Below are 19,231 nucleotides of genomic sequence, written 5' to 3' on the forward strand. Positions count from 1 at the left end.
ATTTGTAGGGTCTACATACTTTTGGCCATGTAGTGTTGGTGTGGTTTAGGTACATTTTCCATCCATTGTGGACTCTGCATGTGAAGCAGCAGAAGGTCACATTTGCCCATGTATCGCTAGCTGGAAATGTTTGCCAGCTAGAAATTTTGTAAAGTTGCCTCAACATTGTGGTAAGTTGCTATTTATTTATTTATTTATTTATTTCCCCAACCAACATACCTTAGCTAGCTAATATTATACACCTTTCAACATTGATTTTAAGATTGTTTATGCATGATTGCTGCTGGAAAGCAACTTAAACAGACATTTGATTGATGGACCACGTCAAATGGGCTAGCTAGCTAATGACGGATCACGTTAATTTGGCTAACATCTAGCTTAGCTATTTGGCCATCTCTGAATATTGTTTTATTTGCTTGCCAGCTTTACCGACAGTAGTCAGAGACAGCTTTACCAGGACGATTTCTATTTTTTATTTAAAAAATGGTACCCTTTTTTTTGCTCCCCAATTTCATGGTATCCAATTGTCTCATCACTGCAACTCCCGTACAGACTCGGGGGGCGAAGGTCGAGAGCCGTGCTTCCTGCAAAACAAACACAACTAAAACAAGCCGTACTGCTTCATGACCCAATGCCCACTTAACCCGGAAGCCAGCCGCACCAATGCGTCTGAGGAAAGAACCTGGCGACCGTGTTAGCGTGCTGGGACAAGGACATCCCTGCCGGCCAAACCCTCCCCTAACCCGGACGATGCTGGGCCAATTGTGTGCCGCTCAGTGTCTTGGCTACTCTTGGAAGAGCTTTGGATGGAATCTTTTTTTTATTGATTTTCAAACAATTATTTTATAGAAACTGTTCATCTTTCACTCGCCAATGAGAAACTCCTTTCCTAAGGTTTGTAGAGATTATTGAACTCTTGTTGCACAGACACTGCTTACAAAGCATAGAATGATGGGGAATTCTTTCATGTAGTCCTTTTCTTTCAGTGGGCCCCCATTTTTAACAGCCCTCAATAGACAATTTCAGACTATAAGAGGTTTCCCTTCGGGAATAAAAGCATTTTGGGTCCGATTTTAAATGTCTGGTCTGTTGGTGGCTCAGAACCTTTGTCTTCCATATAGTAACTGAACAAGGATGGGGCAAAGTCTTCATGAAGAGAAATGGCACGTAGGCCTAGTTGTCCCCTGGTATTGATGGCTTATAATCCTTATAACTACACACTGAGGAAGGCACAGTGATGCCAAAACGTTGGTAAATACCCATTCAATTGCTGGGAGTTTATACATGGAGTGTGCAACTTTTTTTTATTTTTTATAGTTTAATCGCCATTAGTTCACACCTCCACACAAAACATTTTTCAGGTTGTGCGCCAGCTCATGTTTTAAAATTTAGACAGTTTTATAATCCATCACCAATAAGGTTTGTCACATTGCACATACTTATCTTAAATTCCAATTATGAGTTCCAGATGATAATTTCTAAATGTTTGCCTGACAAACCCAAATCCATTGTAATGGATGACATTAAATTATGAAGAAGGGCTTTTAGGGAATACAGTCTAGGGTAGGGATGCTGAGAATGCATAACACTGAACAAAAATTACTTCTGTTTTAGCAGTACTGGGTTCATAGCTGCGGGAGGTGGTCCATAGCTGCGGGAAGTACCGAATGTAATCTTTGGGGGCAAAATTAGGCTATATAAAAAATCCTCTAAAGTGATATTACTCCTCTCTGAACATACATAAATAAAATAATTCAAAACACTACACCAGAGATCATAATTTAGCTACAGGTCAATCGCTTCTAAAAAAAACTTTTTACTGTCAGGAAGGCTACAATTTGGGCAGCATACGCGCCAAATCTAGAACAACTTGTTGCGTTGTGGCCATAGATATAATCCATCGAAGGATTTTGGAACCTCTAACCCTGGCACTTTGACTGTTAAATTCATGTGTACACTAGCAATGGCTGCCAGTCCTGACTTGAATTTATTTTATTAACTAGGCAAGTCGGTTAAAAACAAATTATTATTTACAATGACTGTCTACTGGGGAACAGGAGGTTAACTTTCTTTTTCAGGGGCAGAACGACAGATTTTTACCTTGTCATCTCAGGGATTCAATCCAGCAACATTTCAGTTACTGGCCCAACGCTCTAACCACTAGGCTACCTGCCACCCCAAATGGGAGCTGCCATCTATGGATTATATTTTTATGGTTGGTTGCAGCTGTCAGTTTGCCTTTCACAAATGTCAAAATACAATTCCGAGAAAAATGTAGACCTACCGTTTTGGAAAGAAAATGCCTACTGCTGAAAAGAGAAGACTAATCTGTCAGTAAAGCTTAAAGAAATTCTGAGCAAACAGCAGTGTTTTTCAAAGTAGCTTATCTTGAGATATTAGCACGAATGATCAGCCATCACCGGTGAGTAACCTATGCTTCATCATCATTGGGTGAGTCAGTGTCACTGGAAAGTGTATTTTGTAGCGCACTATACTGTGTACACTTATGGACACACTCATACATGCACACACCATACTATAAAAAGATGGAAACCAACCACTCCTGCACGCACACACGCGCACACACACACCAGTGCCCTATCCTCTTTGATGTGATGTTAATGAAGGCCTTTATTTACAGGGATATCAAGCAGGTTCAGCTCATTAAAAGATCCAAAATGTCCTGCTTTCAAGAGAGTCACCCCATCCTTTTAAAAGATCAATCAGAAACTGCCTGCATTTCATGAACATTTTACCACAGCCCCGAGTCTGTCTGAAATTTCTGTTTTCCTTCTGTTTGTTCTCGTGTGGACGGGCACATTTTGCATTTTTCCAGGCCTTCAAAACTCAGCGCTCCATATTTTAAGATGCACAGCTGGTGCCCCAGGGCTTATTTTGCAACTTGACAAATTGGGAACCTTTTCCCCCTTTTCACGCTCTTCCATGACTAAACATTGAGTCTGCTGGATGGAGAGGGAGGAGGCTGGAAGGAGGCCACTGTAGCCACATGGAGTTAACGATGTTCTTGTTTTGGCAGTTAGATCCACAGTGTAACATCTTCAGGTCAGGCCAGAGGTCAGGAGAGAGGACTTCCAATCGCTTGACAGAGCTTCCAAGGGGACACATCCCCTCAACACCCCCTCCCCCCTTTTCTCTTCACTCCCTGACCTCGCTCCCTCTGCCTGACTCAGCCTTTCGTTGTTTGCTTTCCCATTATTGGTCACACTTGGACTTGCAGCCGGTGAAATCCCCAAGGTTTGGAATTCAATGGGGCCGTCTCCAGAGAACTCTGCTCTCCATAGGGACAAACACATTGTTTTTCTTCTCTTTGTTTTAATGGACTTCCAAATACATTCTGCAAATAGTTGAGAGACACCATCATGTCAGGGTCTTTTAGCTCTGTTTCCAGGTCAAGGGTAGTCCAGTTGATTTGAGGCCATGTTGTTGGGAAATCTTATCCTTCTGAAGATGTTTTCATTCTTGGTCTCTTATGTCTATTCAGTTTTGAATGACCATCAAGTCCATTTGGCAGGATGTATCTGAGCGCTAAGCTCTTTCTCTCTCATGTGAATATGAAACTGTTTTAGATTGTGTGTTTGAGGAGGAGGCCGGAACTGTGAGACTAGCCAAGAGGGGAGTTCATGATGGGAAGGATTACACACAACTCAAGTTGTTTATGTTCCCCCCCTGATGTAAGCCTCTCTTTGCCTCCTCTAAATATTTGCAAATGGTAATGACGTTTTATCACTTGTTAAATAACACCAAGACATATTTAGGATAAGACTTATAATTACTCTGTCTAGGATTGTGTTTTACTCTGTAAAAAAAAAAGAAGGAAAAAAAAGAAAGTAGTACATGCCATTTTTACTTACTGGACCCTATTCCCGTCAAGTCATTGAAACCATTTAATGGCCACTCTGGCTTTCTGCTCAGCCTCCCGTCACATACCTGGTGTCTTATATCCATGACAGATTCTTTATTCTCAATACACACTGTACATAGACCTATACTTTAGAGCCAATCCCAATAACAATGGGCCATAACTGAGAGAGAATCTCCCCTTAAGCTCTTTGGAGGTCTGGACCATAATACAGCCGGTCTTCTCTCAGGAAGTTTATCCAAACAGTATTGTGTATGTACTCTAACGGAATCCAGCTGCAGTCATGCACAAGCCTGTGCGAGTGTGCGCACACACACACACACTCACTTACATAGAGTACACAAACGGGACAACAGCAGTCCAACCTGCACGGTCATGGGAAGAAAGTCTCCTGTGATAATAGGCTAGGGTTAACGAGTTGAGACTTACTGTAGTCTATGAGAGTGAGTATGGCTGACTGGCTGCACGTGTCTACCCCACAGTGACATTGTCAATAAGGGTGGTGGTTGCGGGTCTCTGTTACTGCCTGGGGTATAGTAACCATGTATGTCTGGTGACTGGGCTATATTATGTCTCTCCGCCTGGCCGTCTGCCTTTCATATCTATTAGTGGGGGAAAAAGTACAGAATTGTCATACTTGAGTGAACTGTAAAGATGCCTTTTAAAAGAAAATTACTTAAGTAAAAGTGAGTCGCCAGGTAAAATACTACTTGAGTAAAAGTCTTAAAGTATTTGGTTTTAAGTATACTTAAGTATCAAAAGAAAATGTATTCGCTAAAATATACTTAAGTATCAAAAGTATAAATAATTTCAAATTCCTTATATTAAGCAACCCAGACGGCACAATTATTTTTTTTAAATTTTATTTACGGATAGCCAGGGGCACACTTCAACAGTCAGGCATAATTTACAAACGAAGCATTTGTGTTTAGTGAGTCTGTCAGATCAGAGGCAGTAGGGATGACCAGTGATGTTCTCTTGATAAGTGCATGAATTAGACAATTTTCCTGTCCTGCTAATCATTCAAAATGTAACGAGTGCTTTTGGGTGAGAAGGAAAATGTAAGGAGTAAAAAGTGCATTCTCTTCTTTAGGAATGTAGTGAAGTAAAAGTTGTCAAGGATAAATGGTAAAGTACAGTTACTCAAAAAAAATACTTAAGTAATACTTTAGGGTATTTTTACTTAAGTACTTTACACCTCTGACTAGTTATTTTAGTGTCACTACTGACTGAAGTACAACCTTGACTAGATGGATAGAGTAAACATGAGAGACGAGGGAATTCTGTATTCATAAATTGTGATATTTGACTAAATGTTTCTCTTGTCTTAGCTCATTATTCATTTTATTTATTTCTTCCCCCTCGGACATCGTTACATGCATGATAGAACAGCAGAATATGTACTGCAATGTTTTTCACTTCGTTTCATCAGAGTGCCTATTGTTATTAAATTAAACTATTCAAGATTTAGTTTCCAATTGACTCAGCTGCAACATTTCCATAACTATTATTAGGCCTCCACACATGAACTCAGCAAAAAAAGAAACGTCCCTTTTTCAGGACCCTGTCTTTCAAAGGTAATTCGTAAAAATCCAAATCACTTCACAGATCTTCATTGTAATGGGTTTAAACACTGTTTCCCATGCTTGTTCACAGAACCATAAACAATTAATGAACATGCACCTGTGGAACGGTCGTTAAGACTAACAGCTTACAGACGGTAGGCAATTAAGGTCATAGTTATGAAAACTTAGGACACTAAAGAGGCCTTTCTACTGACTCTGAAAAACACCAAAAGAAAGATGCCCAGGGTCCCTGCTCATCTGTGTGAACGTGCCTTAGGCATGCTGCAAGGAGGCATGAGGACTGCAGATGTGAGTAATAAATTGCTATGTTCGTACTGTGAGACGCCTAAGACATTGCTACAGGATGGACAGCTGATTGTCCTTGCAGTGGCAGACCACGTGTAACAACACCTGCACAGGATCGGTACATCCGAACGTCACACCTGCGGGACAGGTACAGGAAGGCAACAACAACTTCCTGAGTTACACTAGGAATGCACAATCCCTCCATCAGTGCTCAGACTGTCCGCAATAGGCTGAGAGAGGCTGGACTGAGGGCTTGTAGGCCTGTTGTAAGGTAGGTCCTCACCAGACATCACCGGCAACAACGTTGCCTATGGGTACAAACCCACTGTCACTGGACCAGACAGGACTGGCAAAAAGTGCTCTTCACTGACGAGTCGCGGTTTTGTCTCACCAGGGATGATGGTCGGATTGGCGTTTATGTCGAAGGAATGAGCGTTACACCAAGGCCTGTACTCTGGAGCGGGATCGACTTGGAGGTGGCGGGTCCGTCATGCTCTGGGGCGATGTGTCACAGCATCATTGGACTGAGCTTGTTGTCATTGCAGGCAATCTCAACACTGTGTGTTACAGGGAAGACATCCTCCTCCCTCATGTGGTACCCTTCCTGCAGGCTCATCCTGACATGACCCTCCAGCATGACAATGCCACCAGCCATACTGCTCGTTCTGTGCGTGATTTCCTGCAAGACAGGAATGTCAATGTTCTGCCATGGCCAGCGAAGAGCCCGGATCTCAATCCCATTGAGCACGTCTGGGACCTGTTGGATCAGAGGGTGAGGGCTAGGGCCATTCCCGACAGAATTCCGGGAACTTGCAGGTGCCTTGGTGGAAGAGTGGGGTAACGTATCACAGCAAGAACTGGCAAATCTGCTGCAGTCCATGAGGAGGAGATGCACTGCTGGTGGCCACACCAGATACTGACTGTTACTTTTGATTTTGACCACCCCCTTTTTTCAGGGGCACATTATTCCATTTCTGTTAGTCACATGCCTGTGGAACTTGTTCAGTTAGAGGTCGACCGATTTATGATTTTCAACACCGATACCGGATATTGGAGGACCAAAAAAAGCAGATACCGATTTAATCGGCCAATTTAAATAAATAAAAATAATATTTTTTTATATATTTTTTGTTGTTGTAATAATGACAATTACAACAATACTGAACACTTATTTTAACTTAATATAATACATCAATACAATCAATTTAGCCTCAAATAAATAACGAAAGATGTTCAATTTGGTTTAAATAATGCAAAAACAAAGTGTTGGAGAAGAAAGTAAAAATGCAATATGTGCCATGTAAGAAAGCTAACGTTTAAGTTCCTTGCTCAGAACATGAGAACATATGAAAGCTGGTGGTTCCTTTCAACATGAGTCTTCAATATTCCCAGGTAAGAAGTTTTAGGTTGTAGTTATTATAGGAATTATAGGACTATTTCTCTCTATACGATTTGTATTTCATATACCTTTGACTATTGGATGTTCTTATAGGCACTTTAGTATTGCTAATGTAACAGTATAGTTCCATCCCTCCTCGCCGCTACCTGGCCTCGAACCAGGAACACATCGACAACAGCCACCCTCGAAGCAGCGTTACCCGTGCAGAGCAAGGGGAACAACTACTCCAAGTCTCAGAGCGAGTGACATTTGAAACGCTATTAGCGCGCACCCCGCTAACTAGCTAGCCATTTCACACCGGTTACACCAGCCTAATCTTGGTAGTTGATAGGCTTGAAGCACAGCGAAGAGCTGCTGGAAAAACGCACGAAAGTGCTGTTTGAATGAATGCTTACGAGCCTGCTGGTGCCCACCATCGCTCAGTCAGACTGCTCTATCAAATCATAGACTTAATAATAACATAATAACACACAGAAATACAAGCCTAAGGTCTTTAATATGGTCGAATCCGGAAACTATCATCTCGAAAACAAAACATTTATTCTTTCAGTGAAATACGGAACGGTTCCGTATTTTATCTAACGCATCCATCAGTCTAAATATTCCTGTTACATTGCACAACCTTCAATTTGCCAGAATTACGTAAAATTCTGGCAAATTAGTTTGCAATGAGCCAGGCAGCCCAAACTGTTGCATATAACCTGACTCTGCGTGCAATGAACGCAAGAGAAGTGACACAATTTCACCTGGTTAATATTGCCTGCTAACCTGGATTTCTTTTAGCTAAATGTGCAGGTTTAAAAATATATACTTCTGTGTATTGATTTTAAGAAAGGCATTGATGGTTAGGTACACGTTGGAGCAACGACAGTCCTTTTTCACGAATGCGCACTGCATTGATTATATGCAACGCAGAACACGCTAGATAAACTAGTAATATCATCAACCATGTGTAGTTATAACTAGTGGTGATTGTTTTTTATAAGATACGTTTAATGCTAGCTAGCAACTTACCGTGGCTTCTTACTGCGTTCGCGTAACAGGCGGGCTCCTCGTGAGGCAGGTGGTTAGAGCGTTAGACTAGTTAACCGTAAGGTTGCAAGATTGAATCCCTGAGCTGACAAGGTAAAAATCTGTCGTTCTGCCCCTGAACAAGGCAGTTAACCCACCGTTCCTAGGACGTCATTGAAAATAAGAATGTGTTCTTAACTGACTTGCCTAGTTAAATAAATAAATAAAAATCGGCAAAATCGGCTTCCAAAATTACCGATTTCCGATTGTTATGAAAACTTGAAATCGGCCCTAATTAATCGGCCATTCCGATTAATCGGTCGACCTCTAGTCTCAGTAGTTGAATCTTGTTATGTTCTTACAAATATTTACACATGTTAAGTTTGCTGACAATAAACGCAGTTGACAGTGAGAGGACTTTTCTTTTTCTGCTGAGTTTGTTACTGTGAAGTTATTTAAATCTTTCCATTTATCTTTCACCAGTGAACTTCTCTCTATGTAGTTGATTGTAGCCTACTTTCAGACATCCAGTATCTCAAAGGCTGTGTAAGTGGAGTGGTACAGCAGTTCTTATTACTTATCTCTGGCCCCTGTCTAGTCCAGTGCTGTACCCTTCTTGATCTTTGCTTGAATTGGCGGGTTCCCTGGTGCAGCTCCAGTTTTATTTATGTATATATATGTGTATATATATATATGTGTATATATATGTGTATGTATATATATGTGTATGTATATATATGTGTATATATATATATGTATGTATATATATATATATATATACGTATGTGTATATATGTATGTGTATGTATATATATATGTATATGTAAATATATATGTATATATATGTATATATGTATATATATGTATATATGTACATATATATACATACATATATATGTATGTATATATGTATGTGTGTGTGTTGTGGGCACTTGGAGGTCCTGTTGCTAGGTGAGAGAAGGTTGTGTTTGCCTTGAGCCCTTCCTGGGGGATGGTGGGGTGGTGGAGGGGGAGTTGTTATTTAGCCCAAATGGTGGTGACCAGGAGCGTTTTCACACACATCCAGTTGGGTAAACAACATGGAGAGGCGGGCAGCTCATTGATAGCAGGTGTGACATTCCCCCGTCCCGACCCATCTCAACCACCTCCTCTTGCCTCAGCTCCCTCTGCTTCTCCCTTGTCCCGAGCTGGCCTGACCTGGGATGGGGCCTGAGCCTCAGTCCTTTATCTCCTCCTCCTCCTACTGGTCAGCAGTATAACTTTGATGGCTTGCCCTACTTATACATTCTTCTCTCCTCTCCCCTGTTCTGTCAAGTCTTTTCTTTCCACTTTGTGTCCCCCCCCCCCTTTCCCCTGTAGCCACTCGGCTGCTATCCACCAGTTTGCCCATAGCATAATTTATTCAATAATGCAGGTTTCTAGCCAGCATTGCCACCCAGACTGGAAAATACAGATTTTCCTTATCAGTTCTAATATGATAAAGGAAATGCCCAGGAAAATGAATCTTCATTCTGTCATTGTTGTCACCATTCTCTTTTTACTTATCGCCACTTCCTCCCTCTAGAACATCCCTGCTGGTCACAACAGTCCCATTAGTAGTACAGTTAAAATCTGCTGCAGTAGCTTTACCTCCTGACCCACTTCCTGCTCTCCCCGGTAGCTTCCTGTCAGCTGCTCGTTGAGTCGTGTCTGAAGCGGCTGCTGCTATGTTAACAGAACACTAGTTTAATCCCACAGCCATTACTGTCTCCAAGATCCATTACACACATGGCTGTTGCAAACATGGCGGCTGCTCTCTGTAGGCCCCGTCACACACAGCAAGCAGCGTTCAAGTTCCAGCTGCCTTGCTTGCCCTGTCTCTTTGGCATCTACCGTAGCCTCCTCATAAACAAACAATACAACAAATAAGAGCTCATTTTTCACAAGCATGGTTGCGTTATATCAATAATTCAGGGATAACTCATGACTTCTTGGCGAGAGAATATATGTAGTTAGTCGGGCGGAGGTGCAGGTAGCACTGTCAGGAAGAGGAGGATGAGCAGAGAGAAAGATCTCTATTTCGGAGTCAGACTTCTGTGTCTGCATGCATTTTTACGTGTGTGTATGTGTGTGTGTGTGCCAGAGAGCCATATAAAGACCCCCTTCACCCCAGCACCCCGCCAGTGGAATGCCCTAAAATAACCCAACATGGCCCCATTTTTTTAGTTGATGAAAAACAAACAAACAAACTGAATGTTTCAGTCAGTGGTCATCTCAAAGACTATTTGGCTGCACCTTAGATGGAAAGAATGTTCTGGAATCTAGGGGGCCTTTTTTTGCATTTCTCTAAGTAACAAGACTTTTCTGTTTTAAGAAAAAATTAAAGTGCACTGTTCGAGAGGGGGGAAGGTGCTGATACTTCACTGGCAGACAGCCTTGTCTAACCAACGGGAGAGACTAGTTACCACACCCCATATCCCCACGTACCTTTTAGCCACGCAGCCAGAGACCATCCCTCTTTTCTGTGGTCACTCTTCTGATGAGTGCCTCTTCAACTTCAAAGACAATGACATCCTATTTCCTCATTCACATACTCAAATTGTCTCTCTAATAATAACTTGTTCCACTGTTAGTCAAACAGCCTGGCTCTCACACGTTTGCCCAAAGCCTCTCATCTTGTACACTGACGCATCACTGATGTTATAGAGGAGTATGGCTGCTGTAGGCCAACTGTGGACATTTAGAAATGTACTGAACAAAAATATAAATACAACATGCAACAATTTATACAATTTTACTGAGTTACAGTTCAATAAAGGACATTTTCAAATTTTCATTGACAAAATGCAATCGTGTTCCTTGTCCGTAGTTTATGCCTGCCCATATCATAACCCCACCGCCACCATGGGTCACTCTGTTCACAAAGTTGACATCCGCAAACTGCTCGCCTACACAACGCCATACACATGGGTCTGCGGTTGTGAGGCCGGTTGGACGTACTGCCAAATTCTCTAAAACGTTGTTGGAGGCAGCTTATATTAAAGAAATTAACATTAAATTCTCTGACAGCAGCTCTGGTTGACATTTTCTCCCCAATTTCAATCTTGTCTCATTGCTGCAACTCCCCAACGGGCTCAGGAGGGGAAGGTTGAGTCGTGCGTCCTCTGAAACATGACCCACCAAACCGTGTTTCTTTACACCTGCCCGCTTAACCTGGAAGCCAGCCGCACCAATGTGTCGGAAGAAACACTGTTCAACTGACGACCGAGCTCAGCCTGCAGGCGCCCAGCCTGCCACCAGAAGTTGCTAGAGCGCGATGAGCCAAGTAAAGCCCCCCCTGGCCTAACCCTCCCCTAACCCGGACCACGCTAGGCCAATTGTGCGCCGGCTTATGGGACTCCCGATCATGGCCAGTTGTGAAACAGCCTTGGATTGAACCCTTGGTCTAGCACTGTGATGCAGTGATTTTATATTTTTTGTTCAGTGTAGTAAAAGGAAGATATTTGATTCTGCTAACCTACCTTCTTTTTTGTTGAACTCAGTAGGCCGGTTGTAGTGCCTCCCCCTTAATGCTGTCACAATCATAATAATCCCCTGACTTGTTCAGTATAGGCTAAATACATTGGTTAAAAGAGTAGAATACCTTTCTGAAATCAGACCACTCACTATGCCTGCATTCTAGTTTGAGAAAATGGTTGCTTTCTTAATGTCTGGAAAACATCACTGACTGGCCAGTGAATTAATTGATCCATGAACCAATGCACCCTATTTCAGTTTAGAAACGAGTTTTAATATCTCTTTGAAGTGCGGTTTTACGACTCGAGGCGACTCTCGCATGTTTCTCCATAACCACCGATTCCAAGTCTGGAAAGTTCCAGGCTGTTAGTTTAGAATTTAACAAAAGTCTTCAAGGTCTCCTAGGAGGTATTCAGTTATTTTGTTTTTATAATAAAAAAAAATCTTCACTTTTTTTTTCTGACTGGATTTTTAGGTCAGCATTCCTAATGTTTCCTTCACTAGCTCCCAAGCTCTCTAGACCCCATATGCCTGCCTGGCTAACGGCATGTTAAACCAGCACTCCCTCAGCCCTCCTAGACTACATAACTATGCTGATTAGCATGTGTGTGTGTTATATGTGCCTGTGCACAGGAGAGGATTTAAGGTGGTGCAGCTTTGAAAACTTTCCCCCTTTTGGCTCTGGATAGAGGACAGTTTTCTATTTTTTTGGGTGGTGGGGTTAGGGGGCTTGAGGGAGGGGGGGGTGCTTTTGGAACAAGATGTCCTTTGATAGCCTGTAGATGTGTTGCATCACTGCTGTTGGCCTGGGAACACTGACCTGGATATTTCGGGGCAAGCCGACGCAAATACCTACAAGACCGGAGGCTGTTCTCTGTGTGTGTCCGCTCTTGGCCCCTTTCACTAAAGCAGGGGTTCCCAAACTTTTTCACTTGGGGCCCCCTTCCAACATTAGGGAACATATTTTTAACGTTATGCAGTACACAATTATTTAACTTTCCTTGCCTTCTCTATCAACCTATATGCAACAAACTTTCTACTCAACGTTATATTTCGTGTTTTCCACTACAGAGTTATCTACTACATAATTTTACAGTTAATGTCTTGTCTGTTTCAGCCCCAAAGACGTGCAGTCCGAAGCAGTTTGTTTGTAAGGACCAGGTGACGTGCATCTCCAAGGGCTGGCGCTGCGATGGGGAGAAGGACTGCCCAGACGGCTCGGATGAATCGCTGGATGTCTGTAAGTCTTGTCTCTCGCATGCTGTTCGTCTGTTGTGTCCATTTTCCACTTGTGTGGCTACGAAGGAAATTAGCGACACAATGCTAAGAAGTAGGCTACTGTGAGGGACAGACATTTTAATGTAGGAATTGATGTCCATTTTGTTTATTCCCTCTGCATCTGTAGCTAGTTATTCTCAAGTCATTAACAACTAGCTACAGATGCAGAGGGAATAAACAAAATGGACATACATTCCTACATTCAAATGTCTGTCCCTCACAGTAGCCTACTTCTTAGCATTGTGTCGGATTGAGTACCATTGGTTGGATTGAGTACCAAAGGTCATGCTTTGTTGGTGTTCCGTTTGAGTGGATCATCATTTTAAATGGGTCACAACGTCCCCCTACAGCTGTCCTATGGTTTGGCAATACAGTACATCATGGTTGTCACCGTGTTTCATATTGAGTCTAGTTAGCCTAGCTGTGGCATGAGTCATGTCTAACAGAATGCACTCTCTGTCACATTGAGTCTACAGACTGTCCAGTGCACCCAGAGTTTAATGGACCAGTTATTCTCCTTATGTCCTACACATTCACCAGCTGTTCCAAAAAAAATTAAAGTTTAATTGTCACATGCACATAGTCAGGAATTAGTATGTCTTGGGAGGTTTGATATTTGTGCTTTCTCACTCATCATTATTCACGATTTAATTCCTGACTATCCCATAGTCATGGTAGCATCCACATTAATGTAGAAGTGTTTAGAAATGTATTCTTATTTACAGTAAGTGACTCCAAAATGACACAATACATTTTCTACCATTCATTTCTATTGGGCACGAAATCTTCTGAAACGCAACCGAAACAAACAGTAAATGCATCCAACAAGTTTGTAGAGTCACAAGCTTGATGTAATCATTGCGTGCTAGGAATATGGGACCAAATACTAAACTTTTGACTACTTTAATACACATGAAGTGAATTTCTCCCAATACTTTTGGTCCCCTAAAATGGGGGACTATATACAAAAAGTGCTGTAATCTCTCAACGGTTCATCTGGTATGGATGACAATACCCTCAAATTAAAGCTGACAGTCATGTCATTTCAAATCCAAAGTGCTGGAGTACAGAGCCAAAACAACACAGAAATTGGAGCTCACTATATTTGTGCATGGGTGCGATGCTCAACTTCTTTCTGCACATAAACATACACCCCAAACCCTAAGATATCAATCTAAACTTTAACTTCTGCTTTAAGATGTGTAGCTAAAGGTAGGTGTTTCACTTTTATAGTTCCTTGACTGTATCATTCTCTCTTATCACCCATATAATTAGAAAAGCGATTGAGGTACCTGCTCTATTTTATTATGTATGCTTAATTTGATTGCATTTGTTCACCATAAATTTGGCTGGAGTCAAGTCTCCAACGTTATCAACTACCCTAATGATGGTTGCTTATGTTCCCCTGGTAGAAGAAAGAAGAGGGTAAGTCTTATCAGCAGAGGAGAAGGCTTCCTTGGCATGGAGGGATGATGACTTATGTGATTTAGATAAACTGATGGCAATTAGGGCCGATTTGGCAGCGATCACGGATAAGGACTCAATTGAAGTGCTTCCTACAGGTCTAGTGCTATAGTATGAAAACGTATTTATACTTCAGGCCGGTTACTTACAGTGCATTCGAACACCTTTTTCTACATTTTGTTAAGTTAGCCTTATTCTATAATATATATTTTTTTATTCCCCTCATCTACATACAAAACCCCATATTGGCAAAGCAAAAACAGTTTTTTAGAATTTTTTGCAAATGTAAAAAAACATCTTATTTACATAAGTATTCAGACCCTTTGCTATAAGACCCAAAATTGAGCTCTGGTGAATCCTGTTTCCATTGATCGTCCTTGAGATGTTTCTACAACTTGATAGGAGTCCACCTGTTGTAAATTCAATTGATTTAGACATGATTTGGAAAGGCACACCTGTCTATAAGGTCCCACAGTTGACAGTGCATGTCAGTGTAAAAACCAAGCCATGAGGTCAAAGGAATTTCCGTAGTGCGCCGATAAAGGATTGTGTCTATGCACAGATCTGGGGAAGGGTACCAAAACATTTCTGCAGCATTGAAGGTCCCCAAGCACACAGTGGCCTCCATCATTTTTAAATGGAAGAAGTTTGTAACCACCAAGACTCTTCCTAGAGCTGGCTGGCCAGCCAAACTGAGCAGTTGTGGGAGAAGGGCCTTAGTCAGGGAGGTGACCAAGAACCCTATGTTCAGTCTGACAGAGCTCCAGAGTTCCTCTGTGGAGATCGGATAACCTTTCAGAAGGACAACCATCTCTGCAGCACTCCACCAAATCAGGCCTTTATGGTAGAGTGGCCAGATGGAAGCCACTCCTCAGTAAAAGGCACATGACAGCCTACTTGAAGTTTGCCAAAAGGCACCTAAAGGACTCCCAGACCATGAGAAACAAGATTCTCTGGACTGATGAAACCAAGATTGAACTCTTCGCCTGAATGCGAAGCGTCACGTCTGGAGGAAACCTGACACCATCCCTACAGTGAAGCATGGTGGTGGCATCATGCTGTGAGGATGTTTTTCAGAGGCCGGGACTGGGAGACTAGTCAGGATCAAGAGAAAGGTGAACGGAGCAAAGTACAGAGATCCTTGATGAAAACCTGCTCCAGAGCACTCAGGACCGTAGACTGGGGTGAAGGTTCAACAGGACAACGACCCTAAGCACACAGCCAAGATGACGCAGGAGTGGCTTCAGGACGAGTCAATGAGTGTTCTTGAGTGGACCAGCCAGTGCCCGGACTTGAACCCGATCTAACATCTCTGGAGAGACCTGAAAAGAGCTGTGCAGCGACGCTCCCCGTCCAACCTGACAGAGCTTGACATGAACTGCAGAGAAGAATGGGAGTACCTCCCCAAATACAGGTGTGCCAAGCTTGTAGCTTCATACCCGAGAAGACTCGAGGCTGCCAAAGGTGATTTAACGAAGTACTGAGTAAATGGTCTGAATACTTATGTAAATGTATTTTTTTTAATACACAAACAAAAATGTCTAAATCTGTTTTTGCTTTGTCATTATGGGGTATTATTGTGTGTTGATTTGATGAGGAAAAACAACAATCTCATCTATTTTAGAATAAGGTTGTAACGTAACAAAGTGGAAAAAGTCGAGGGGTTTGAACACTTTTCTAATGCACTGCATGAGAGGAGTGTGTGGTTCTATAACCAGGCTTACATTGACACATAATCAGATTCAACACAGTGCCCTGGGTCTGGCTGGGGAAAACAATGGGAAGCTTCATCCGTTACAGAGAGCGTTGGCCATTCATTCATGTGTGCCTTCACGCAACTCAGTCATACCCAATTACCTGATTTACAAAGTTTATCTTTGCTTTGAAAGAAACGGTTTCCTTCTACACCCCTCGCCACAGAGGTGGCAGTCATAAGCAGTGTTGGAGGTAACGCGTTACAGCAATAAGAACCTTTTGCGGTAGCGAGTGTTATTACATAGTTACTGTTTTCTTTTTAAGTAATAGTATTAGTTACTGATGAAAGACACAGGTTGTTACTTTTGCTATCATTCCCTTCCTATTATAGTTAATGATCCAAATAAATATTAGTGATTATTTCCTCTGTTGCTGCATTATTAAAAACAATCCCCCACCCCAGGTTCTGTTTACACACTACTACTAACTGCATTAGTGAGGGAGATGAAACATGGCAGCAGCTTCTAAAACGTCAACTTTCTCAGTGTAGATGTATTCCCATTACAAAATGACAAGAATATAACTGTAAAATGTAAACTGTGCACAGGCGAGAAACTAGTCTCCACTGCTAGAAACACGACTTCCATTCTCTTGAAGCACCTACAAAGGCAACACGCCAACACGAAACTCATAGCGAAAGACCCCCGAGACCTGACCACTGCTTCTGAAGAGGACTGTAGGCCTACCTCATCCCAGGCTTGATTTGAATCATTCAGGAGAACAGGCTGTAACCCAGGGAGAGCTGAACAAGCTGGTAGCTGGATATGTAGTTGAGGAAATGTTGTCCTTATCCACGGTAGAATCTGTCATTATTAGGCTACTTGTGTTGGTGTATAGGCCTATGTAACGATGACGTTGTTAACAGGGAAAATAAGTAAAGTAATTTGTTTTAGCAAGTTATGATTAAAAAATAATAATTTTGTAACCACCGCAACACTGGTCATAAGACAAAACCAAACAGGGTGGAATATAAAAATACGATGGCTGTCATTTCCCCCCTGAATCAATGCCTTTATTGGGGATCAGACACTGTTGGAAAGAGTGTCCCGGGGGGGGGGGGAAATCAAAGCAGCCCTGTCTATTTGGTCAGCTTCTCCCTCGGAGAGAAACGCTCAGCTCAGCGCTCAGTCTGGATCTGGAAGGAAGGAGAAACCAAGGCTAGAAGAAAGGGAAAGGAGCGATTGAAAGAAAACAAGGGAGAGGGGAGAAATATAGAACCAGGGAGAGAGGGAGTGACCGAGAGGAAAGGGGAGATTGCCGTGGAGACAGTCTAGACGAGGACGGGAGGGGAACTGAGCGGAGGAGGGAGCGCCCATCCATGAGTCTGGAAGTCATCACAGGCTGGCCCAGACCAATGGAGAAACCTGCTGTTTTTCACAAGCTGTTTTTTTTTCTTCATTTGCAGGGCCTCAGCCTACACCCCTGTCTATCTGGGACAGAAACAACAGTAACTACATTCCCCCTTCTCTCTCTCACTCTCCCTCCCTGACAAAAACAACAGTTAAAAGACTCCACTCCTAGTGGGGCCCTGGCTCTCCACGACATGAGGGAGAAAAACAAATGAAATGGTTCAGAAGGACAGGAGAAAAGGCCATGCGCTGGTTGATACTGGATTTGTGTTGGTAGCAGCACAGACACAAGTAGAAGTGAGAATACAGAAGTAAGTTTGTGCTTTATTACCACAACAAGAGGCCAAGAAGACATTTGCTTGATAGAAAAATTCAGACCAAACCCAACTTCGGTAATATCTCCTCGCATTACTTCAAACATTTGTGTGTGCTATTGCTGATGCTATTGAGTGAAGGATCAGGGTGGATGCATGACTGGCATTTATTTATCTATGCAGGCTGAATGATTCCCAGTGTCTTTTATTGATATGTGTGGCGGCCATTGAAGTGAAGTCAACCACTGTGGTCATGCAGCTGGTCAGCCCTCCTACGAGCAGAGCACAGCGCACCCCTACAATGTTCATCTTTGTGACCAGTCTTGCCTGGTCAGAACAGAACAGCCAAGCAGAGTGAGATGCTGCCTGCCAGGAATAAGTCTTATAGGCTTATAACATGTATTAAGATGGATTAGAACATACTGCGTAATGCAAATGCATAGCTACATACAATTGTTTCGTTTTCTGCTTTGTGATTTAGGATAAGATTAATCAACTGCACTGCAGAATGCACGCATGCATTTACGCACACACTCCCCCTGCACACTATTCTGAATGGCAGGCTATCTTAAGCTGGCTCAGTCAGGTCAGTTGTCTTGGGGCATGTTGTCTCCTCAGTCTGTCTGTGTGTTTAATTGTATCCCCATAACGCTGCTCTGACTGCGACTGGCTGGAACCACAGGAAGTGCGTAACACTGTTTTGACGTCCCCTGCCGCTGCAGGCCTTTAATAAGGTTCTGTTTAACAGACGGTTCCCTCCTAAAGCTACATTAGCTGCTAAGGAGATATAACTCCATTTTCAATAACACGCATCTGACCAAGTCTGGACATGGAGCAGCTTTAGTAATATGTTTTGATGTAATTTAGCTGTTGCTTTGCCTTGTCTGCTTGTGTAACAGACTAAAAGGAATTAAGTGTCAGGACCAGATTCCTTGAGTGTTTTTCTGACGGTTTTCACTTGTCTGCTTGTAGATGGGTTGTTTACTTTGTAGTTCAGCTAAGGGGGTGGATACGTAGGATTTTATTCATTCATTTTTGGTCAGTATACTTGCTTGATCACTTATTTGGTTGTGGTTGAGCTAAATATTTGTATGAACATAACAAGATTCAACAACTGAGACCATAAACTGAACAAGTTCCACAGACATGTTACTAACAGAAATGGAATAATGTATTCCCTGAAATCAAAAGTAAGTCAGTATCTGGTGTGGCCACCAGCTGCATTAAGTACTGCAGTGCACCTCTTCATGGACTGCACCAGATTGCCAGTTCTTGCTGTGAGATGTTGCCCCACTCTTCCACCAAGGCACCTGCAAGTTCCCTGACATTTCTGGAAGGAATGGCCCTAGCCCCCACCCTCCGATCCAACAAGTCCCAGACGTGCTCAGTGGGTTGAGATCCGGGCTCTTCGCTGG

At 42.6% G+C, this 19,231-nt stretch overlaps 1 protein-coding gene across 7 annotated transcripts in view; it reads left to right on the forward strand.

Moving 5' to 3' along the window:
* Positions 1–19,231, forward strand: part of LOC129846683 (low-density lipoprotein receptor-related protein 1-like) — a 168,011-nt gene that overhangs the window by 21,262 nt on the left and 127,518 nt on the right. For all 7 annotated transcript variants that reach the window (XM_055914578.1, XM_055914580.1, XM_055914582.1 and 4 more), the window contains exon 2: positions 12,774–12,896. In XM_055914578.1, the coding sequence (XP_055770553.1) occupies positions 12,774–12,896 (123 nt within the window). The remainder of the gene's footprint in view (positions 1–12,773; positions 12,897–19,231) is intronic.

Source organism: Salvelinus fontinalis, chromosome 3, assembly GCF_029448725.1.
Source record: "Salvelinus fontinalis isolate EN_2023a chromosome 3, ASM2944872v1, whole genome shotgun sequence".
NCBI classification, from domain to species: Eukaryota; Metazoa; Chordata; class Actinopteri; order Salmoniformes; family Salmonidae; genus Salvelinus; species Salvelinus fontinalis.